Raw genomic sequence first — 24737 nt, forward strand, 5'->3', positions numbered from 1 at the left:
ATAAATAAAATCTTAAAAAAAAAAAAAGAATATTGAGCAGTTAATTCACATTGCTTTACTTGTTCTTTAATTTCTCAAAAGAGCCCTCCCTCCCCTGTGGTTACACTAAACTCTTTCTACTTTGTTGCAGATAATAAACACTTATTTGTTCATTTGACAAATAGAAATTGAGTACTTAGGCTGTGCTGACACTCTTGGCCTTGAAACCAGTCAAGTAAGAGCTAGTTTTTAATCTCAGAATGGAAGAGGAATTTTTCTGTGTGTGTCCTTCATCCAAATGCGCAATGCCTCTGTGATTGGATGACTCACTCTCAGGGCCCTGTCTGGTAAGCCCCCAACACCCCGCCTCCATATGCACCACTGGAATGCAATTCTAAGACCAGGTATAATCTCTCCTCTCTTTATCTTTCCTAAGGTTTGTTGCCAAAACCTCTGTCCCTTCTTTGCTAAATGTTATTTACTGTCCTTTTTTTTTTTTTTTTTAATACCAGCCCATAATTTTTGTTGTTGTTCTTTACATCTGGTGGGATCCACTCAATTTACATACGTTGAAACCAGAATTGTTATAATTGCAGAGAAAGTATGGAAAGGAAAATTTGTATGACCTTGAATTTCAAATATGGAGAGATGGTGGTTGAAGAATAGATGTCTACTAACCTCTTCTGAACAGTGGCGTACAATGCCTTTATTTCTGCACATGCCAGAGAATATTAGTTGTCAGCTCATAAATCTAACCTGAATCTTAATGGAGAGAAATGATGGTTCTAGAAGGTTGGCGGAATAAAGGCCATAAGCTCCACGCATTCCATTCCAGTTCTAGATGTTAGACTGGGAGTCTAGCGAAATTTTCAGAAATGAGTACATTGGTGACCTTGTTTTGCATCTTTTGTAACCCCACCCCATGCCCAGTTGTGCACATGCGGAGGGTTCTACTAATAATAGGCGTCACAAGGAACCTGCTGTTAGGTTACTTAAGAGATGTGGTTACCAAGATCATTGTTCCTTTTGCAGCTCTTGTGTGAAGACCCAGGCAAGTTCCATTTAGCAATAGAGGACAAAGAAAAGCTTTACTTGCCCTGCACAAATGTTGTGTGCCTTTTTTTCACAATGCAAATCTAGCATCAGATAATTGATTATATTTCCCTTTCTGATTTGGCAACTAGCAAATGCAGAATCAAATTTGATTTTAATAACCCTATAAAAACTTATGACCTAATATTGATGTTCTAATTTACCTTTGATATTGAGCTTCTGTTCTACTTTGTTTTTCTTGATTCTGATTTTTATCTAATTATATTTTCCCACTATATTGAATTTATTATTTAAAGCTGACTCATATCCTTTGTGAAACAAGGCAAAACATAATACATAAAACCAAATGAAAACATTTGCAGAATTGATCTCTAGACACATGTTTTTGATTAGCAAGTTTAATCAATTCCATTCAATATGTTTTGAATAAGTGTTGCAAGTTTAGTATATTTGAGGTTATATATCCACATGGAAAACAGTGTTCTTTAGTTTCGCAAAACTAAGTTCCACTCACGTGTATTTGAACTTAGCCAAATGGAAAACAATGTTTCATAGTTTGGCAAAATTAAATTCCATTTATTTTGTAATATTAAATTATATCCACTTACCACCAATTTAAAAATTGCTCAAATCATTAAGTTTAAGTCAGTTATTTCTGGAATCTATCTAATGTGCTTTGTTAGGCTGAACAGGAGATTCATTCCATATAACTTTTAAGTCATTTTTAGCCCCTGGGGCTAGCCTAAACTTAACCCTCACCACACCAAACCTCAAATCTGACCTCTTTTGTATCAGTAATTTATTTGATTCATCTCTGTTTTAATGAATCAGATTAATAGATTCTATTACCATAAAATCGTTGTTAGTTAATTGTTAATAGTTTAATTGACTAAAATTTCTTCATTCTGGTATTTTGACAGCTACCTGTTAAGTTGGCTCAATGTAACCAGGTATTTACATTTATATGATGCCAAGTGCTGTTTAATAACAGAGTCACCCAGATCAACAGAGAGATTGGCCCTTCTTAAGGTTCACTCATGGGTGTGGTGCAGGAGACTTTGGGGGAAAATAATCTGAATTCAAAAGGGGAATGTGAAACCTTAGCGTCCTTTGAAGAGAGATGTGGGCACATTTTTACACAGAAGCATTTCATTTCAATAACCTCTATGTCTTTTTCAAAATTTATTTTTGTGGCAGTTAATACCTTCTTGTGATTCAGAAGGTGCAAATGGGTATGTAATAAAAGGACTCTATCGTCCCCTTGCCCCAGTTACGTGCTTCCGCTATCCACTGGCGACCAGTGCAGTCTGTTAAGTGGGAATCCTCCGGTGACATTTGATGTATACACAAGCAAATAGGAACATTCGGCCTGTTTGTTACATCTCCCTACAATTTCTCGAAGTCCCTTCTCTCCATTCCCACTGCCCTTGTTTGGCTCCTCAGATGCTTTGGACTGTGGCTTGCATTTTACTTTCTGCCGCATCTCAGCTGTCCACTTTTCAGCCAGTCTTCCTTCTCAGCTTTCCTCTGAGGACCATCCTACATGGGAAGGAGTCTGCCGGAGATCTTAGCGGTCTCTGTGGCTCTGAGGAATTCATCTGTTGCCCCCTGTACCTCCCTGTCATGCCCTTGACCCGCATTTGTTCTTCACTGCCACATTACCCCTGCCCCAAATTACGGACCCTTTATAAAAATCTGATAAAAGTTCACGGTCCCATCACACACCACACACCATTTTGCCTGCACATCCTTGTGTATGGATTGCAAGTTAAGAATCTCTGCTGTTGTACAAAACTGCTTGTCACTTCTGGAACGTGCATAGCATACGATTTTCCTTATCCATGCTGTTGTTCCCTCTGCTTGGAACTCTTTGTGCTCCCATTTTCCTTAGCAAGCCACACCCAGGTCTGGTGTCTTCTCTAAGGGCCATTTTTAGTTGAGATTCCATAAACTCACGGAGACTTCCCCATGTAATTTAGTGCCCCAAATCAGTTTCCATACTGGGAATAGGCATTTCTCATAAACAACAAAATTGCTTTTCTAGTAGAAATTAACTTTGATTTTGGATAGCATGCTAAGATTGATTAAAAAAAAAAAACACCAAAACACCCAGGTTGAAGCTTTTATTTAACCATTCATCCCTCTTCTCCTCTTCCCCCCAGCCCCCCAATAGAATACATGCCTGTATCATTTTCCCTAGCATACTGCCTTCTCTAATTCTCTCTCAAATGTTGTGTTAACACTCATTCGAAAATAACGTTTGTATTTATTATGGCCCTCATCTCAGAGAGTGTCTTTGATGCCTCTGCCCTCGGGTTTCCCTCTGCAGTTGGTACACAGAGTGGCAAAAACTTCCAAATAGGGTGCCATTAAACATTGACCCTGACAGATGACATGAACTATCTGGAGAGAATGGTCTATCCTAAGAAGTGACTCCTATGCGTGCGAATGAGGTATTTTTAATTCCAAGCTGAGTAATCAGGGTGTCCTGTGTGCTCAGTTTTATTGCAGTGTGCCTGGCACGAGGTAGTTTGCTGTTGACTGATTAACAGGATTTAGAGAGTAGGACTATAATAGTGTTTGTTCAGCACTGTTCATGTGGAATCCTGACTGATGGATGATTCTGGTCATTAATCAGGTATGCCTTGTAGAGTAGGAAAAATTCACGAGATGGCTTTGTAGGTATGAGATCCTTCAAGATCTTTCATTTTCCTGCTGAAATTTGACCTCACTAAGCGAACATCAGATTTACTGATTTGTTTCCTCAGTCTTGTTGATCCTAGGGTGTCCTGAGGGGTAGTAAAGAGTATTCTAGCCGTTGGATAAGAACAGTCACTGCTGTATGATGATATAAAGCAGTTTTGGGCCATTAGTGTGTTGGGAGGGCCTGCTTAGTCCCGGGAGTTACAACTGAGCCCTCCTCCCAAGGTCCTGGTGATTCCCTCAACATACTGCCTCTCTTTTGGGTCCGGTTGAAACAGCTTGTGAGCAGCTCTCTGATATCTCAAATCGTTAACACTTTGCAAAGTAGTTTCAATTTAACACACCTTAACTCTTTAAAGAGTATTCTAGTAAGGAATTGTTTTAGTTCATTCAGGCTGCTGAAACAAAATACCATACGCTGGATGGCTTATACATGGCAACATTTATTGCTTACAGTTCTGGAGACTTCGATGTCTGAAATCAGGGTGTTAGCATGGTTGAGCTGTGGCAAAACCTCTCTCCCAGGTTGTGGACTGCTGACATCTCCTCATATTCTTACATGGTGGAGGGAGCTAGGGGTCTCTCCAGGACCTGTTTTATGAGGGCCCTGATCCCACTGATGAGGGGGCTGGTCTGACCCCATGACCTAATCACTTCCCAAGGGCTCCACCTAATACTATTACCTGGGCATTAGGTTTCCAATGTATGAATTTGGGGGTGGGGGACACAGTCTATAGCAGGAATAGCAAATTCACAAAACAGTAACTGCAAATAGCCAAGACAGGAAAACATATTCAACTTCATTGCACCAAAGAAATGCAGGTTGAAATTAGATTTTAAAAGTCCATAACGGTGCTGGCAAATTGAGGTTGGGTCATAGTCCTTTCTCATGGATGGTGAGAGGGTCTGTTGGTATACTTTAGATTGAGAACAGTTCAGCTAGTAAATTTTTTGGCACTAGTGGTTCTAAGAGTACATCCTAAGGGAATCAGGAATGAGGCTCAATTTCAGCAATCAGCATAGTGTCTGGGGGTGGGGGTTGCGGGGAGAGGGCATGTGGAACGGTCAGGGGTTATGAGGAGGGATACGGGAGCGAGTTGTCTGGCTTGGAACCCTCTCCCACCATTTACCAGCTATGTGAACTTAGGCAAGTTAATTTCCCCTTGATTTTCTCATCTATAAAATGAAGAGAATGGTATGTACCTCCCACATGGTATTGAGAATTAGATGGATTAATATATGTAAATTCCTGTCAAAACAGAGTAAATGGGCGCCTGGGTGGCTCAGTGGGTTAAGCCGCTGCCTTCAGCTCAGGTCATGATCTCAGGGTCCTGGGATTGAGTCCCGCATCGGGCTCTCTGCTCAGCAGGGAGCCTGCTTCCCTCTCTCTCTCTCTCTCTCTCTCTGCCTGCCTCTCTACTTGTGATCTCTCTCTGTCAAATCAATAAATAAAATCTTTAAAAAAAAAAAAAAACAGAGTAAGCAACTGCAGTAATTATTACCAAGGGCAGTAGTTGGAAAATTTGAGACAAATCCAACAGTGGAGTCATGTTTTAAGAGATAGTATATAGTTTACCAAACTGTATGCACAAAAGGATCCTAATTTGATTTTAAAATGCACCTGCGTGGAAGAAAAGACAGGAAAGTGACAAAATAATAGAGCTTTTTCCCCATTGATGGGATCATAGGCAATTTCTATTTTTCACATTTGTATTATCCATATATATTATAATGATACTTGTTAGAAACTACTAAAATTAAGGTGTCCTAGGATTCTTATATTCTCAACTTTTCTTTACCAAATGCATATTCATTTTGACATATTTTACTTTCTCTTCCTCCTTTCAAAGCTACTAATATTTCACTTCCCCAACATTTTCACCCACAGGCCATCTGCTTCATATTTTCTTGCATGTCGCTTGCTTGTTTTGGGTATAGATCAGCCCCAAGGCTAGTTCTTCAAGAATAAGTAGACCAAATAAAATGATTGATGACATTTTGGTGGTGGTGGCTTTCTCATGGAAGCTTAAGCAAGAAAATGCAGCTAAGGCTGTGTATCGTCTCCACATTTCAGGCACTCATCCCTATCTCCCATCCTCACCTGAATGAACTTGGCGCCCCAGTACCCCTTTCACACACTTGCTTTTTGACTGCCCCCTTTATCTGAAATTTCCTTGCACATTTCTTCCTTTAAACCCAACATTCTGCATAATGTTGATGCTTAATTCCATGAACACTTCCCAAGACATCTACTCTACCCCTAATTTTAGTTATTTTGTCACTTAACTATTTGTACCACAAATTAAACATTGGCTGCTTTATGGCTTAGTTGTTCTTACAGTAAGCTGATAGGACTGTGTTTTATATTACTCTGTGGCTTTCAGTTTTCTAGCAGTGTTATTCACATATATGCACATGGGACACAGGAAGATTGGGTGTTGTTGGGTTGACAGTGTTCCTAAGACATGATTTATGAGTTTTCTGTTCCATCTTTCCTTTGTCCAATCTTCTCCTTTCTTTTCAAAATCAGAATGTTACCCCTTTTGGTTCTCTGAGTCTTATAAATATTTACCTGCAGTTTTGATAATAAATTTTCATTCTTAAAGCCTAAAAACCAAAGAGTTCAATTGCAGAGAACACCATGGTTAGCAATGAATTTACAATTGGGGTCCACTAATGTACAAACTAATCCTAATTGCAAGGATACCTCTATCATCAACTCAAAAATAGTGCTTGTCTGGGGTGCCTGGGTGGCTCAGTGGGTTAAAGCCTCTGCCTTTGGCTCAGGTCATGATCCCAGAGTCCTGGGATCGAGCCCCGCATCAGGCTCTCTGCTCGGCAGGGAGCCTGCTTCCTCCTCTCTCTCTGCCTGCCTCTGCCTACTTGTGATCTCTCTCTCTGTCAAATAAATAAATAAAATGTTTAAAAAAAAAATAGTGCTTGTTTGATCAAGACAACTTAATGAATCTTCCAGAAAATGTGTTTAAAGTTCATAAATATGATAGATTCTCATAGATCTTGCATTTCCTGGAAAGGACAAAAATCCTTTCAGGAAATGCTTTCATGTATCTACTCATAGTCTGGACCATTGGTTTCCCAACTGAGATTCATGTGCCCCATGATGGTAAGGGAAGAAATTGCTAGAATGTCTGTATCATCTTTTCATGACTTCTATTTTTGTCACATGTTTTATAATGCATGTATAGTCCAGAAGGCATGTTTTTTATAAGTAAAAATATATACATATGGGGCACCTGGGTGGCTTAGTGGGTCGAGCTCTGCCTTTGGCTCGGGTCGTGGTCTCGGGGTTCTGGGATCGAGCCCTGCACTGGGCTCTCTGCTCAGTGGGGAGCCTGCTCCCCCCCCTCTGCCTGCCTTTCTGCCTACTTGTGATCTCTGTCAAATAAAATCTTTAAATATATATATATGCGTGTGTGTATATATATATATGTATATACATACATACATACATATTAGGATTTTATGTCCAGATGCTTGTAATAATATGGAATATAACTTTTTTAAATGGAGACCATTGGTCTAAATAAAAGGTGAGACTTTATCGTTCTATGCCCCAAAGTCAGTTTCTGTTTGGTCTTTAGCTATAACAAATTAAAAATGAACTTATTAAACGTAAATCCTGTGCCAGCCTAAACTAGGAATTGTCATGTGTGTATGTGCATGTGCCCATGCACATAGAATATAAGACACATTCCATGCCTTTAGCAAGCTTACAGTCTGTAGAAGGATGGGGCATCATGAGCAATTGGTTAGAAAACGGTACAAGATAGGGCACCTGGGTGGCTCAGTTGGTTAGGCAGAATAGCTACGGTGGGAAAGTAACATTTTTCATGCAGTATTCTTTTGGAACAGTGCTAGTGTATACAATTGAAAATAAGTGAGTTAGTTTCTTAGGGCTGCCCTGACAGCACAGCCCAAACTGGGTAGCTAAAAACAACAGAGATTCATTGTGTTGCGATTCTGGAGACTAGAAGTCTAAAATCCAGGTGTTGGTGGAGATATGACCTTGGTGAAACTTCAGAGAAATCCTCCCTTGCCTTTTCTGGCTTCTGGAGATTTGCTGGCTGTCCTTGACATCCTTGGCTTGCAACTGCATCACCCTAATCTCTGCTTCTGTTGTCCCCTGGTGTTCTCCCTGTGTGTCTCTGGCTTCATATGGCCATCTTTTTTTTTTTTTTTTAAGATTTTATTTATTTATTTGACAGACAGAGATCACAAGTAGGCAGAGAAGCAGGAGAGAGAGAGGAGGAAGCAGGGTCCCTGCTGAGCAGAGAGCCCGATGTGGGGCTCGATCCCAGGACCCCAGAATCATGACCTGAGCAGAAGGCAGAGGCTTTAACCCACTGAGCCACCCAGGCCATCTTCTTAACAAGGACACCAGTCTTACTGGAGTAGAGGCCCACCATACTCCAGTATGACCTCATCTTAACTAATTGCATCTGCAGGTACCCCTTTTCCAAATAAGGTCATGTTATGTGGTACTGTAGCTACAACTTAAACATTTTGGGGGGCGGGGTAGCACAGTTCACCTCATAACAAAAAGTAATATCAAAGTCTGTAGGTATATATACCAAGATATGCAGAAGTTGCCCTTGGTGTCAGATGATGCCTTCTTAACTTCCATAGCCTTGCTCATTGGTTACAGGGTGAATGACAACTGCAAGGAAGGGAAGCTTTCCTGGCTATTTGTGTTAATTGGCTGCTTCTGTCTCTGGGCTTTGGTATTTCACGCCTTGGTAGAGTTCTTCTTATAGACAGGAGTATGTACTAACTATGTGGCTTTGGTCTTCCTGGTAAAAATCCACAAAGTAATTTGCAGATCAGGATATTTCTCAGGATGTTTTGGTTTTTTTGTTGTGATAACGCTGCATAACAGCCTCCAAATCTTAGTGGCTTAGAACCACAATAATTTATTTTACATTCATAAATCGGCAGACTGACTGCGGTTTGGCTGCTCTTGGTTGGGTTTGGCAGGGGTGAGCTGGCCTCCAAAGTTAAGGTAGGAGTGCAGGTCTGTTCCACGCATCTTGATCCTGGGAAGGGGCTGAAGAAGGAAAAAATGGTACCTGGAGCATTCCCCTCTGAAGGAGAGCAGACCTTTGCCAAGCCTCTTAGGGCCTCAAGTTGAATTAGGTACACAGCTCTCAGTCTGTTGGTCAAAACAAGGCACCTGGCCAGGTGGGTGGAGATGCACCATCTGCGTAGTCGTGCAGAGCACCACAAGGTGGCATAGCGGAGAGTGTGGATGTATATTTTTCTCACAGAGAGCAGGTGCATCATTGAGAACAGCAGTCCAGTCTTCTAGAGGGCAATTTTTCTTGCGAATTCTACAAGAACTTTTATGTGAAGCAACTTAATAAACCTTCAGAAGAAAACGTATTAAACCATAGACTTGGTTTCTTAACGCAGTCTCTTGGAAAATTATAGTTGAAGCCACATACATTTTTTTTTCTTCCAAGTAGAGGTCATGGTACTTCACAAAACTGATTTAATTTCATGTTGGGGAGATTTCCTGCCCCTTAGACACTTTTCATTATGCCTTCCTCCTGAAACCATACTTGTGTAATCAGCGCATTTTCAATTGTACTGACCAAAGCACTACGTGACCCTCTCCGTCGTCTTTGAGACGTCCGAGGCCGAAGCCGGTAGACTCATCGTCCTCTGGAGCATGCTCTGATGGTGAACATTTTCATTAAGGGTAAAACTGTTTCTGGTTTCCAGATATGATTGTTAATCTTGTAGCACCATTGAAATAGAACCATGAATGGTTGTTTTCAATGTGTCCTACTTCAGGCACCTTTCCTAACAACACTGGCCCATGTGACCTGGCTCTTTTCTTTCCACTAATGCTTCTCTGTGCGTAAACACATTTTACCAGTCACTAATTTTTATCATACCCATTTTTGTCTGATTGTTTTATTTATGTTAATTTTATCTCGTAAAAAAAAATCGAAGTTTTCTTAGTGTCTATTGAATCCTTTTTTGTATTCATAGGTTTTAGATAAATGGTACAGTGGTACAGGAATAAAAAGTTTTTGGTAAATGCTTACTGAATTGAAGAGATTGCATATAAATATGTGACAAAGCAGTATTTTGAAGTAAATATAAATTATTTATTGCCTCCTTAATCTCCAAGTAAATAAATATACTGTAAGTACATTAAGAAGAGTAATAATTCAATTATTTTTTAGTTTGCATTTTTACAAGTATGAGCATATGCTGGTGTATTTTGAAAATGCATTCAACTGCAGATACTATCCATAAGAGAATGAAGAAGTGTGTCACCCTTTCTGTAGTGAAATAGTTTACCTGGTAGAGTGAACTTGCATGTCTCTTGATAGTTCAAAAGACGCTCAAATCGAATGGTCGAAAACTAGTGTTTGAAGCCCATAAACTATATGTTCTTTGTAAAGGCATTCCACTTATGACATCTTTTATCCATTAAATTTTATTGGTTTTGTTTGCATCAGTTCCCTCTACTTCAGATCTAGCAAATAGCCACCCTCCACCTAATTGCTAATAATAACAACAATAAATGAGTAGTAGTAACCACAGCTCACAGTGATTTCTGTCCTAAAATCGAAGGAGCTGGGGCATGTAAGACCACAGCCCCTGCAGTAGTGACAGCATTTGCCATGAGCCCCAGGGAGCTGGCACAGTGATTCAAGTTGGCAAGTGTTCTCTGCAAGGCCTTGGGGAACGAACTTCAGTTCTGTACCAGTAGAGAGACGCCAGAAGAGTGTGGAACTTATTCCTTTTGGGCTAAGTCCAGAAGAGGTCTGGAAAAAAAAAAAAAAAACCCCGAAAGGCCCAAGTTCCTAGGATTTTAGCAAAAATATTGAAAGGAAGTCCAAAAAATTGTAATTGAGGATAAACTTTTGTTCCCATGTCACCTGTTCCTTTCTTGTTGCTCTGTGGTGTCTACCACATTTAGATTCGTCTTTGAGATCATCTGGGGGATCTGGCAGTGCTAGAGCAGTAGGGATGTCCCCAGAAACCACTTCTGTGGATGATGCAGGCAGCAGATTTCCCCCCGCTCTTGAGAAAGACAATCATGCACGTAGCAGAGGCCCAATAAATAGTGATTGATGGTGAGAAAGAGGAAGTTTTCTCTGTGTATGAGAAATGAGTTTGGTAGAGTAGACTCTGTTCTGTTTTCATTGCCTCTAGTAACTTTCTGTATGACTTTCTGCATATTTTTCTCCTCTAATCTGTCTCCGTGCACTGGTAGAAAACTGTGCAAAATGGAACTCTTATACTCTTGTGAATATTAATGAGAGAATGCATGCAGTACATTACAAGCCTCTCATAGAATTTTTATAGAATCATGGTTTTTAGTTCTAGAAAGGACCTATGATTTCAGTCCCTAGGAAAAAAGGACTTCCTGCAACTTAAATAAAGAGGGGCGTTTGGGTGGCTCTGTTGTTAAGCATCTACCTTGGACTCAGGTCATGATAACCAGGGTCCTGGGATCGAGCCCTGCATTGGGCTTACTGCTGGGGTGGGGTGGAGGATCCTGCTTTTCCCTCTCCCCCTCCCCCTGCTTGTGTTCCTGTTCTCACTCTCTGTCAAATTAATAAATAAAATCTTTTAAAAATCAGTAAAGAAATGTTATTTTATGAGATTGACAAGCTACCTACTGTGCTAAGGAGGCAAAAAGAAAAATTTCCACTTTCTGATTCTGTCTTTACTAAATCCACTTTCTGACTCTCTGTCTTTACTAACTTTCAGTGGAAAAGTAATTGGATCGGGAGAAGATTACATTTCATAACAGAACCAAATGAAAGATCAACTGCTAAGAAATATTTCTGTCTTAGTCAAAGTTATGTCACTACTTCTGTCCTTAAGACGTAAGAGGTAATCCATTTAGTTTAGTGAATTAAGGGAGTGTGCTTTCCAGTTAGCTCTTTAAGTCTAATTCGGTGCAGTAAATATTTGTTGAACGCATAGACATGTTCACTGCAGTGCTTTTATTAACGAATAGTAGTGACTAGCGTGAACACAGTTCAGGATTTACATCCTAAAAGACAACTGGCCAGAAAGCTGGGTGTTCACACTCTTGTTCTTCTTACTGGTGGGTAAATGCAGGAAGAACCAGACAGCTAAAGCAAAAAGTCTGTGTAGAGAGCTAGCCTAGCGTTAGAGGCTATTACGAGTGGGTTTGACTTTGGAATCAGGTAAAGCTCATTATTCTGGCTCTCACTCTGTGGCTGTTTGACCTTGATTAAGTTTTTTAACCTTTCTGAACTTCAGATTCTTTATCTGGAAAGGATTAAGAACATTAACTCTCATACACTCCTAAAGATTAAACAGTGTAACTGCATCGAACAAAAAAACTTGCTGCATGTGGTTAATGTTCAGTAAATGTTTAACTTTTGCAATTGGTGTCATCTTTATAGTCCTGAAGCTGCCTAGCTTCAGTTAGTTTCCTATAAGATTGTTCTGTTTGGGACAAATTTGAATCTAGCTCTTCTGGTGGTGGTTGTGAATGTATGAACATTTGGCCTCGCTGGATAGAGTTTTCTGTTCCATGGAGCACTAGACTCTAAGAGACACCTTTGGGACACATTTAGTCTCTTATAATAGCCCTTTGCGGATAAGGACGTCGAGGACCAGAAAAATGGAGTAAATTGCCCAAAGTTACATACTTTGGAGATGCTGGAGTCTGGATGTTAACCAGGCCCGTCCTCTTCAGTGGTGCTGCAGTACCCTGATAGAGTGGGTCAGAGAGGTCAGGTGAAGCACGAGCATCTTGGAAACAGAGAACTTCTAGTGTGTAGAGTTTATAAAATCTCAGCTTGGAAGTAATTTTTGAAATTAAACATTTTTAATTAAAAAATTTAAATATTAGTTTCCGTACAGACTTTCACTTTCCTCTGTATTAGTAGCTCTCCATGAGTTTAGTATCCATCCTCCCCCCTCCCAGCACCCTTCCTTCCCCTGACCAGGATGCAGTTTGTTTCCCACAGTTATCAGAGGGGGTGGGGCACTACTGGCGTTTAGTTGAGGGGGAGGCAGAATCGTCGTGTCAAATGCTCTGTAATGAGCGGGACAGTTCTAGACCACAAGGAATTGTCCCTTACACTCAGGTATTTTATATCTTCTGTAGGACCTATGTGACTGTTTATTGGGACATTCTCAAGAAAAGAGAATAGCTTAAGTTACCATGTTTAGAAATACCCAGTTATTCTTCATAGCACTAGTTCTTATTCTAATGTTCTCTGTACCCCAACCCTCCCTTACCCACTCTCCCTGTCCCCCCCATCTCGGTTTTTTTGTTTTTAAGATTTTATTTATTTATTTAACAGAGAGATACACATCGAGAGAAGGAACACAAGCAGGGGGAGTGGGAGAGGGAGAAGCAGGTTTCCCACTGAGCAAGGAGCCCAAGCAGGGCTTGATCCCAGGACCCTGGGATCGTGACCCAAGTTGAAGGCAGACACTTAACAACTGAGCCACCCAGGCGCCCCTCACCTCAGCTTTTTCATTTGCTTATACTTCTCATTTGTAATGAAATCATTTCTGATCCCATCTGTCCTATAGCTAAACTTGCTCTATAGAAACAGGTGCAAGCGTCTGAGTATTTCATTATGTCTTTTAGTGAACTAGTGCCCGAGAATTTGCTTACTGAAATAGCTGTTATAAATGACTTTCCTTTGGGGCATTATATTGCTTTCATAAAATTTGGTGTATAAGTAGGTTGTATTAGCTATGAACTTCATTTCAATATCATAATGGGCATATTGTGAAATACCTATTTATTTAGAGGAGGGGTGTTGATTTTAATAAGGTTGAGAACTGTGGATCTATAGTCACTTTTGGAGATCAAGAAGCCGCCCTATCCTGAGGTGACTGTTTGCATCTGTCTATAAAACAGTTCTTCCTTATGTTGAACCAAAACCTCTCTCCCTACATATCTAATGCCCAGTCCCAGGTATTCCCCCTCAAAGGTGTACTGGTACAAGCCTAAATCCATGACCAGATAAGATCTTTCAGACATCTGAATATAGATGTCAATTCACTCCAACTCTTTGTAGGCGAACCCTGACCAGCTCCTTTGACTATTAGTCTTAAAGCTTCATTTCATTTCACTTAACCACCCTGGTTGCTCCACTGGCCTTCTAGTTCTCCTATAGTGGAAGAGTAGAGTTAAATGCAGTCATCGTGATATATTCTAATCCTCAAGAAGGGTGGCACAGACCATCATAATGTTCTTTATTCTGGGTTGATTAAGTGGGGTGTTTTGTTTGCCTTGTTCCGTTTTTGGAAGGCAGGGCGGTAGAATGTCACTACTGGGTATATGGAGTTTACTGTCACCTAAGATGGCAGGTCATACTCGCTGTGCTACTGCTGAGCCATCTCTCTCATTCCTTAGCTCCTCACCCAGATGTACAACCTCAGGTTCTTATGAGGTAAATTCCACCTTCCTACAGACAGCTGACATCTGTCTGAATCCAAATGCTGTTATCCGGGATATTACTGATCCCTATTCCAAAAGTCTAATAAGGAGGTCCCTGTTGTCATTTCAAGTCGGTGGTAAATTTACTGATGAGGAAAGGGGCTAAGAACAAATATTGCATTAAGCTATTAGCGTCCTTCCCCCAGGCTGAAGATGGAGGTCAGCTCCAGGCTCTGGGTTGAGGTCAGTCAGTTGGTCAGCTCAAACCTCTTGGTACAGGGGTTCAGTGCTTTTCTTTATCCACGTAATCATCGAAGCATCCACCCATGTCCAGCCCACATTTCTCCATCTTATCCACAAGCAGATCAAGAGAAACTTACCAAATGCCTTTAAGTATAGTTACATTGTATTTTACTTCATTTCCTTAATGTATGAGAATAATAGCTATGTCCAAGAGGGAAATTAGGTCAATGTAATTTGAGTAGGCCACCATTCCCTGAACTTCCTCCCCTCCACCAGCCCTGCACTCCAGCCACCTCAGACCACTCAGGATTCTCTGAGACTCTGAGCCCAACATGGCTCGCCCGGCCTCACTAGGGCTTCTTTGGGGAAGCCCCTGCTCCTCCTCCATAGCCCAGCTCTGCCATCGCCTGCAGAGGTTCCTTGACTCTCCTTCCCTTCTTAGTAGTTAGTTGCTTCTCTCTGTGCTCTGCCAGTATCAGGGGACTTGCCACCTGCTGTACCAGCTGATGGGTTTAGCTTGCCTGTTTGCGGGAGCTTCTTGGCCTGTGAATGCTGGTGTTCCATCTTTTATCTCCAGCAGAGTACTTGGTCCAAGATAAGACAAGATAAGACCCCTTTAAGAAGGGGTCTGCCTGTTTGTTATTGTTCCACTGAATGGTTAGTTTTCTGTAAACAGTCTCCACCCTAGGTTTCACTGCCTCCTCTTCCAAGTCCTGGCCAACCTGCCTATTGTGATCATTTCTAAAGTTTTGCTGGGAATCTGTGTGATCTGCAGTGTGTGATTTACACAATCTCTTTCTAACTTTTGAAAATTAAAATGTATTTGTCCATTGTCATGCTGCTGGCACTTTCCACATCTTTGATAATTCCTGACCCTACTAGTGACTTTTTAGAAATCTCATTTGCATATTCTCTTCCTAGATGAAACATATAAAATGATCTAACTAGCCTAGAGATGGGTCTTCATTCAAATTATCTAGGAGCTTTGGGTATCTGGATGCTAAGTCGGTTAGGCATCTGCCTTTGGCTCAGGTCATGATCCAGGGTCCTAGGATCAAGTCCTGCATCAGGCTCCCTGCTCTGGGAGTCTGCTTCTCCCTCTACCCCTCCCCACTGCTTGTGTGCTCTCTCTTTCTCATCCTCTCTCCCATGTTCTCTCTATCTCTCTCAAATAAATAAAATCTTAAAATACCTAGGAGCTTTGATGAAATCTCTCTACTTCTCCTTCTTTTCTTTTTAAGTGAACTCTGTGCCCAATGTGGGGCTTGAACTCTGGACCCCAAGATTGAGAGTTGCATGCTCTATGGACAACCAGCCAAGCGACCCTCTTTATACTTGTCTTAAATCAAGTTCACATTGGTTTAATTCTTTTCAGCTAATTCTAGTTCCTTAAGCAAAGAATAGTGCCACAAGAGCTGATGAGTTCTCCATTCATGTTGCCATCCACTGGCTTTGCCCCATTTTCCCAAGCAGCCGAGACCATTGGCCTGTCCTTGATCATCACCTTGATTCAGACGTAACTTTTTAGCTCTTGGTTCTGTTCTACATTCTGTTTTCTGTTGTTTTGGTTTTGTGACACACATTTGTCTACTTGGGGGCATTATCTCCTGGTTGCTCCGCTTACATGTTTGTGGCAGCCTTTCCTATCTGTTGTTCTATCTTCCCAGGTTTCTTGTTAAAGAAAGTATTCAAAATTCAGACCTTGGTTAATGCTGAAATTTAAATATCCTTCCTTTGTTTAGATGACTGTGGCTTTGAGAAACACTGAACACTTCTTCTATTTCTGTAGAAGTATAAGTATTCTTGAGGGGGATATGTGTGCATAGAAAGGTACAGTTTGGTCTGTCGCCCAAGGGGCCAAACATAGTGTGACCAGGCCTCAAAGCATGTTTTCGTCATTATTTCATGTGTATAATAGGAAACATGTTGTGGGGAAAACAGCTGATGGACATCATAGGTACACTGGTGTTTTTCTAGTTCAGACTGGTTATACCTGAACATACAAGGAACGGCAGGGTGTTAGATTTGGAGCCAGAAAGCCACCCTGGGCTACATGGGTCCACGCTGGTTTGGTGTACTCCAGGAGTCTCCTATCGCTCTGTGCTTAAATTCTTTTTGAGTGGCGCCATGGTCTCAAACAGGGAGCACTTTGCAGGTAATAACAGCAAATATTTTGTCTTCAACACAGTGCTTACAAGGTAAGGATTTTGTAGGTGCCTTTTTTATTTGCATAATGAAAGGATTTGGGGTTGAAATTGACCATCCTGATTTCAGATCACAAGAAGAACTATTCAGATAGAAGATTCATCTCGTGCTTACCTCATGAAATTCTTTTTGGTCTGTTATGTGCCATAAATGCAGGAGACTCTTGTAATTCAGTGTTTGGATGAGTCCAGAGTTTATTGATGTGAAGAAAAGTCAACATTAAATGAAAGAAGGGCTTTTAAGAAGCCCATTATGACCACTTTTAATGGAAAATGTAGTTCCCATTAGAGATTGATTTAAGGAGCTCTGGTTCTTCGGTGAAGCATGAAGGCTGCTCTACGGTGCTCCGTGCAAATCATTTTTATAGCATCCTTTGTCGCTCTCTTCCCGGTTAATCTGTTGGTGCGTCTGGACCTGAAAGGGCTGCAAATGTCTTATTTAAGGAATACAAAAATCCCCAGACATTTAAAAGAAATCAAAGATTAGTATATTTTTTGTTTATTGAAAAAAAAAAAAAGCTTCGCAAATTCTAAACAGACGGAGCGGCACCAGATGTCCATTCTTGGATCATTTAATCTTTCTCTCTTGTGCTTCTTCTTGTCAATATTTTTCCACTAGAACCAAATATTAGTTTCTGGCTCAGCTTGCAATAGAAAAATTTTCCAATTAGATTGTTATGACTACATTTTTATTCATGAGGAGAAATCTAATAAACAGGGATCATCACATATGGCAGCATGCAGGAGAGGAACTTTAAAATAAACCACCTGGCCCAGGGCAGGGATTCTCCTCTTTTCTGGAGTCGGAGAGAGAGACTGGTTTTCATCTATATCCCTTGCCCCCATGTTATTTATTTATTTATTTATTTGCCTCCAGGTAATTCTTAATTGGTGGTGGTGGGGGGAATTCTTAGATTTATATCAGTCTGCCATATAATTGACCTCTCCCCAACCTGGATTAATTCCTCCCTTAGCTTTTATGTGGGTTTACTGCCTAGTTCTGTGTTAGGTATTTAGGGATGTAAAAGGAAATGGTGAAACATGGTGGGTTTTGTTTGACCTGAAGGCGCTTTTGGTTTGTTTGTGGCTGAGGAGGCTAAGAGAAGCAGCATGGTCACGCAGTGAACGACTCAGTGCTTCACGCCGAAATAAGCTCCCGAGGGAGAGAGAGGAGAGCACCCAAGTGGTCAGGGAAGGCTTTAGAGCAGAACTGGGCCTTGTGCTAGATCTGGTCAAATGGAGGAGTGTAGTCAAGTCACCTGAAGCTTGAAGAAGGAGTAAGGATTATGGTGTGGAGCCAGTGCGGGGGAGGATGATGGTGAAGGGACCCCACTGGGTTCAGGCCACAGTGTGAGACTGAGCTCGGGAGAGCTGGACACCACTTTCTTTTCTTCTTTCTTTCATCACCCAGCTTCTTCTTCTTCTTTTAATTAACATATAATGTATTATTTGTCCCAGGGGTACAGGTCTGTGAATCATCAGGTTTACACACTTCACAACACTCACCATAGCACATACCCTCCCCACTGTCCATCACTCACCACTCTCTCCCTGCCCTCCACCCCAGCAACCCTTAGTTTGTTTCGTGAGATTAAGAGTCTCTTATGGTTGTCTCCCTCCCGATCCCATCTTGTTTCATTTTTTCCTTTCCTACCCCCCACGACCCTCCGCCTTGCCTCTCAAATTCCTCATATCAGGGAGATCATATGATAATTGTTTTTCTCTGATTGACTTATTTCACTCAGAATAATACCCTCTAGTTCCATTCCCATCATTGCAAATGGCAAGATTTCATTTCTTTTAATAGCTGCATAGTATTCCATTATATATATACACACCACATCTTCTTCTTTATCCATTCATCTGTTGATGGACATCTAGGTTCTTTCCATAGTTTGGCTATTGTAGACATTGCTGCTATAAACATTCGGGTGCACATGCCCCTTCAGATCACTACATTTGTATCTTTAGGGTAAATACCCAGTAACATCACCTAGCTTCTTGAATGAATGCTCGTTCCTTGAGGCATGGCTTCTACCCCTACCCATCTCCTGGTGCCGTTCTGTGGGAGGGCTCAGTGGCCCCTTCCCCCCCACACCGAACTACATTTGCTCTGACCTGCAGACTCTTTGCTGAGGCTTTGGGTGCTATTGATTCTAGACTGCTTTTTCTCACTTATTTCCAAATATTTCTGACTCCAAAGGTTATTGAAAGGCATCTAAGCATGCACCAAACTGGATTTAAATCGTTTCTCCACCGCAGCTGGTGCTGTGGAACTAGGAAAATTAGGATCTCTCAACCTCCATTTAGTGGAAATAAGGATACTGAACTTATAGTGTGGTTGTAAGGATTAAAAGAGATAATGTGTGGATAATATGTTGAAGTAAATAACTTCTATGTAGGCAGGCATTATGATTGGTTTGCTTTTCTTACCTGGTAGCCAGTCTGTCCTTCTTGTCTGAACGTGTCTTGTTCTTTTTCTGTCCGTACCTACACCCAGCTGATCCGTCTTTCTGGAATTTTCTCTCCCTTTTACCTATTGAAATCCTCACTGCCCTTAAAGACTTACTTCATCACCTTGATCCAAAGTGAACTTTGTGTCTTCTCTATTCTTACTATCTTTCTTTGGACAACTCCGAGTTACCACCTCACATTTTAGTGTTCGGCACACATCTTATTTTCCCCATTGTGTGATAAAGTCTTTGAGAAAGACACATCAGGCACATCAGGGACTTGGAGGTCAAGCCGTCAGTTCAGACTGTGATCTGTTGTTGCCATGGAGGGCTTTGTGCATAGCTGTCATGTTTGCAGAGTGTTACTGTATTTTTGCTTTCTTGCTTGTTTGCTTTTCTTTCTTTTTTTTTTCCCCTGACTTAACCACTACCATATACTGATAATTTCTAAATTTTTTGCTCTAGCCCTCACCATGCTCATGTGCTTTAAATGCAATCAAATACCTGATGAGTGTCTCTAGCTGACTATCCCATGGGCACCTTGAAGGCAATGTGTCTAAAACCTGTTCTCTTATCTGTTTCTGCGCCCTGACTCACACCCGGTTTGCCCCTTCATGTTGATGGTGTTCTTCTGTCTGTGGTGTCACTGTCCACCCAGCCCCTGTGGCAGAAGCTTGGAGGGCATTCTTCATCTTGCCTTTCTAATGTTGTCCACACTGAATGAGTCACCAGACCTTGACTCATTGGCCTCCTAAGTATTTCTTGAGTGCATCCCCCCTCTTTCTCTGTTGGATACTGCTGCCTAAATGTAGGCCCTCCTCTCTGAACTAGTTTTACTGTAGTTTCTTCCTAACAGATCTATTTCACGCTCACTCAACCCTCTCAAGTCCATCCTTAGTGTGGGTGTATCACAGTCCCTCGTGTAAAACACTTGCGTGATTTCCTTCCATGTACATCAGGGATGAGAAAATTGATCTGATCTCCTGTTGATCAATCTAGTAACGTCTGTAGCAAGTGAGGCACTCTTGCTTAGTTAGTGGTGTCTGACGTAGGAGCCACGAAGGGGCACGCGGCACATAATGCATAGCCAGGATTAAGATCAAGCTCTTTAGTGGGACATAAACGGCCGGCCATGCCCCTAATCCTGACTATGTCTTCATCCCCACCCCCACCATCGCCCTGCTTCACATTTAATCCTGGAGCAGCAGAGAAGTACTGTTCTTGTGTTGTTCATGCTAGACCTGCTTCCCCGTACCCTTAGTAGGAGATCCATACTCATCCTTGCAATCTTGGTGTGCATGGGGACTCAAGGGGGTAGGCCGTGCATGAGGCTGAGAGTGCTTCCTTTGGATGCTCCTGGCACCGGTGTCTCCTCCATAGTGGTCAGTATCCCATGCTCTGAAACCGTAAGCATCTCCCTTGGAAGGCAGTAAACTCTGTTAGGGCAAATATCATGGCTTATTTATCTTTAGCCTCTGGTACTGGTCAGACAATACCTTCCATGGAATGTGTATTGTGAATTAAATTGTTCTTCGAAGGGGCACTTGGCTGGCTTAGTAGAGCATGTGGCTCTTGACCTTGGGGTTGGGGACTTGAGCCCCACACTGGGTATAGCAATTGCTTTAAAGTCTTTTAAAAAAAAAATCATTCATTGCATTGAAGTAGCAAAGAGTTTTGATTGATGAACATTCTTTGCTTTTATTTTGATCCTCCTCAGAGTGAGAGGATAGATTTTAGGGAAGGTTAATGCTTTGCAGAAAATTTAGGTTAGTGAATCAGGCAGAAAGTAGACATTGGAAATTTTTGAGCAGGGCTGTGGCATGATGAAAGTGGTATTTAAGGAAGGTTGATCTGGAGGCAACCTTTTATTACAGGTTTAAGGAGCTCCTGGGAAGCCTAGGTGAGGGTAGCAGGGTGGGGAGAGGGAGTTTTTGAAGAAGAGTTTCCGGAGGCTTTGTACTTTCATTTCCTCATTTGCTCAAGTGGGATGTAGTCACTGGCATGTTCCCAAAAATAAAATGGGACACTGATGTTATTTTTAAAGAAAGAACATTCTTGTAAAACACCTAAGTGATCCATTTTTCATAATTATGTATGAGACCTATTCATGATCAATTACCTATAAAGTGGTTATGAGTTTATAAATTTAAAAAAAAATTAGCTCTTCTGCATAGATGGCCTAAAATCTTCAAAAATCAGTGATTTTCATTTTAGCACATTTTGAAATAATTGTTAATTGTGAGGAAAATACTTCAGTTTTCTTTTCCAGCTACCTTTTAGTTTAACACTTCCATCCTGATGGTAGATTTTAATCCCCCCCCCACACTGTGAACATTTGCATTTCGTGTATTACTCAGGTGACCTCGTTTACTGGTTCAAATTTATCTTCCGTTTGCGGTGGGCCATGTAGTTCCACTCTGCTTTATTCTTCATCTCGGCTATTATAAACTTCATAATTTACAGTCACTTTGTTGTTTTTTTATTACAGGGTTATGACTCACTGATAAAAAAGAAGGACTTCTCCAAATACTTCACGTTGTGATTGTGTATGATGGATACCAAGGAAGAGAAGAAGGAACGGAAACAAAGTTATTTTGCGCGGTGAGTGTTGCTTTGCAAAATTATCATCAATATTTAAATGTTTGAGGAGGGACTTTGTCCTCAAGTGTAAGTTGGCAGTCTGTGTTTGGTGAGTATTTGTAAAGAAAACAGGTGTCCAATAGGAGTTAAGTGTACTTTGTTTTCATCTTTTTTCTTGCTTGCAGTAGAGGAAGAACATTCGGTGCTTGTCTTTCCATATTTGAGGATTATCCCGGGCCGGTCATTACACACTGAGCTGCATGTTCTTGGGACCCCGCATTTAGCAACCTACATGAAATCTTAGATCCTAAATGCTTCATTCCTGCTGCTCTAGTAGCTTACTTGGTTTAGCTATAACTAAAAGTCTATGACCTATTTAAAGCTTATTATCTTGTTGGAAGTCCGTTCCTGAAAAGTATTTTTATCGTTAGGTGGAATAGATGAAATTCTGCCATTGGAGTTCGTGTCATTACTAACGCTGAACTCATGCAACATATATGCAGTTCTTGGTTTGTGAATAGATGTGATCTAGTAGATGATCAGTTATTCTCCACAGATTGAGCCCTATATTGGGCAACTATTCATCACAATAAAGTGCATGACCTGCTAAAACATTTACCATTTTGATAGAATGTTTTCAAACTCAAAGTGAGAACACATAGGCTTAAAATTATCATTATGGTCTCCTAAATCGAATCATTTCTTAAGAACTGAATTCAGCCTCACCACATTCCCAGTCTGTGCTTGTTAAAAGATGCAATTATCATATGGTTTCACTCCTATGTGGAACATAAGCAGTAACTTACACGGGGGACCATAGGGCAAGGGAGGGAAATCTGAAGGGGGAGAAATCAGAGAGGGAGATGGACCATGAGAGACTATGGACTCTGGGAAACAAACTGAGGGTTTCGGTGGGGGGGATGGGGGGCTGGGGTAGCAGGGTGATGGGTATTGAGGAGGGTGCGTGTTGTGATGACCACTGGGTGTTATGCATAACTGATGAACCATTGAACACTACATCAAAATCTAATGATGTACTATGCAGTGGCTAACAACATAATTTTAAAAACTCAGTATGTTGTATACCTGAAACTTAAACAATATTATATGTCAAATTTATGTCAATAAAAAACAAGGCCCCACCAAGAAAAAAAAGATGCTTTTGTTTTCCAAATGTAAGCCTTTGAAACTGAAAACCAAAAATTTTTGTTGATTTTTTTATCCAGAAATAAAACTAGGTTTTAGATTATTAATAGGAAAAGGAAGGAAATAAACTTTTAAGGAACTACTATGTGTAAAGTTCTTTACTTATTATTTTATTTATCTTCACGATAAACCTAACCTACATTTCCCCCTATTTTACCAGTGAGGTAACTAAGACCCAGAAAGCATTTGGCCCATTCCATGCAGCATAAAAGTCAGTATTCAAATATTGGCGTACCCCAGTGAGTAATAGTAAACTGTGAGTGAGAGTTTTTGGAAAGCGAGAGTTAAACAAGTTATTGTAGTGTGATGTCTTCCACTACTAAGACTGCAGAGTCAGGGCGCCTGGGTGGCTCAGTGGGTTAAGCCTCTGCCTTCGGCTCAGGTCATGATCCCAGGGTCCTGGGATTGAGCCCGGCATCGGGCTCTCTGCTTAGCAGGGAGCCTGCTTCCCCCACTCTCTCTCTACCTGCCTCTCTGCCTACTTGTGATCTCTCTCTGCCAAATAAATAAATAAAATCTTTAAAAAAAAAAAAAGACTACAGAGTAGCAAGATTGGGGAAGGAAGAAATCAGGCATCTAATGGGTGGAACATTAGAAGGCACTTAGAATAAATAAGGACCATATAGTGATGTTTAAAAACACTTTATTTTGAGATAGTTACAGATTCACATAGAGTTGTAAGACATATTACAGAGAACTACCCCGCACCCTTCATCCAGTTTCCCACAATGGGAGCCCCTTATGTAACTGTCCTGTAATATGGCCACTAAGAAGTTGACATGGATGCAATCCACTAACCTTACTCAGATTTCACCAGGGTTACAAGTATTCATTTGTGTATTTGTGTGTATCTAGTTCTGTGTAATCACATCACGTGTACAGAGTTGTGTGGCCATATCAGGATCGAGATACAGATCAGACAGGTCTCTTGGGCTGCCCTCCCATAGTGGCATTCACTTCCTTCCCTCTGCTTGCCACCCCCGACAACCGTGAATCTGTTCTCAGTCCCTGAAATGTGTCATTACAGAAATATTACAGACATGGAATCCTATGACATGTAACCTTCTGAGATGAGATTTTTTTTCACTTAGTGCAGTTCCCTTGTGTTTTAGACCACTCAGACTGCTGTAACAAGACACCATAGACCGGGTAGCTGACAAACAACAGAAATGTATTTCTCAGAGTTCTGGAGGTTGCAAGTCCAAGGCCACTGTGCCAGGTTTTGTGCTGAGACGCTGCTTCCTGGGTCATCTAAGGCTGTCTTCTTGCTCTAACCTCACATGGCAGAAGGGGCAAGGAGCTTTCTCATAGCTCTTTTATAAGGGCACCTATCTCATCCATGAAGACTCCACCCTCATGACTTAATCACCCCCAAAGGTTCCACCTCCCACCACCATCACATTTGGCAGTACGTTTGAACATGTGAATTTTGAGGGTACACAACATTCAGATCACAGCTCTTGAGATCTGTTCAAGATGTCGCATGTCTCAATAGTTTGTTCCAATTTATTGCTGAGTAGTATTCCATGGTGTGCCTGTATCACAGTTTTCAAGTATTTGCCTATTGAAGGACATTTGGGTTGTATCCAATTTAGAGCTATCACAGATCAAGCCACTAGGATCATTTGGGTACAAGTTAATTTTTCTGGGATAAATGCTCAGGAGTGGAATTGCTGGGTCAGATGGTAAGGGCATGTTTAATTTTGCAAGAAAGTGCCATCCCCTTTTTCAGAGTGGCTGTACCACTTTATATGCCTTCCCATTAGCCTTGCATAAATGACCCAGTTTCTCCACATCCTCATCAGCATTTGGTATTATCACTCTTCCTGATTTTTAGCCATTCTGATAAATGTATCGTTTAATTTGTATTTCTTTAATGACCAGAGAGGCTGAACA

The 24737-nt window shown here is 41.2% G+C and overlaps 1 protein-coding gene across 8 annotated transcripts in view; it reads left to right on the plus strand.

Annotated features, from left to right (window-relative positions):
- Positions 1 to 24737, plus strand: part of NCOA7 (nuclear receptor coactivator 7) — a 156525-nt gene that overhangs the window by 12121 nt on the left and 119667 nt on the right. For 7 of the 8 annotated variants that reach the window (XR_004383244.1, XM_032862463.1, XM_032862466.1 and 4 more), the window contains exon 2: positions 21544 to 21656. Coding sequence is in view for 7 of the 8 variants with exons in the window: in XM_032862463.1 (XP_032718354.1) it covers positions 21604 to 21656 (53 nt within the window). In the remaining variant the exon portion in view is untranslated. Of the gene's footprint in view, positions 1 to 16488; positions 16597 to 21543; positions 21657 to 24737 lie in introns of those variants that run through there. The other variant, XM_032862465.1, reaches the window with a different exon arrangement.

This window comes from Lontra canadensis, unplaced genomic scaffold (assembly GCF_010015895.1).
Source record: "Lontra canadensis isolate GAN:19392208 unplaced genomic scaffold, GSC_riverotter_1.0 scaffold23, whole genome shotgun sequence".
NCBI classification, from domain to species: domain Eukaryota; kingdom Metazoa; phylum Chordata; class Mammalia; order Carnivora; family Mustelidae; genus Lontra; species Lontra canadensis.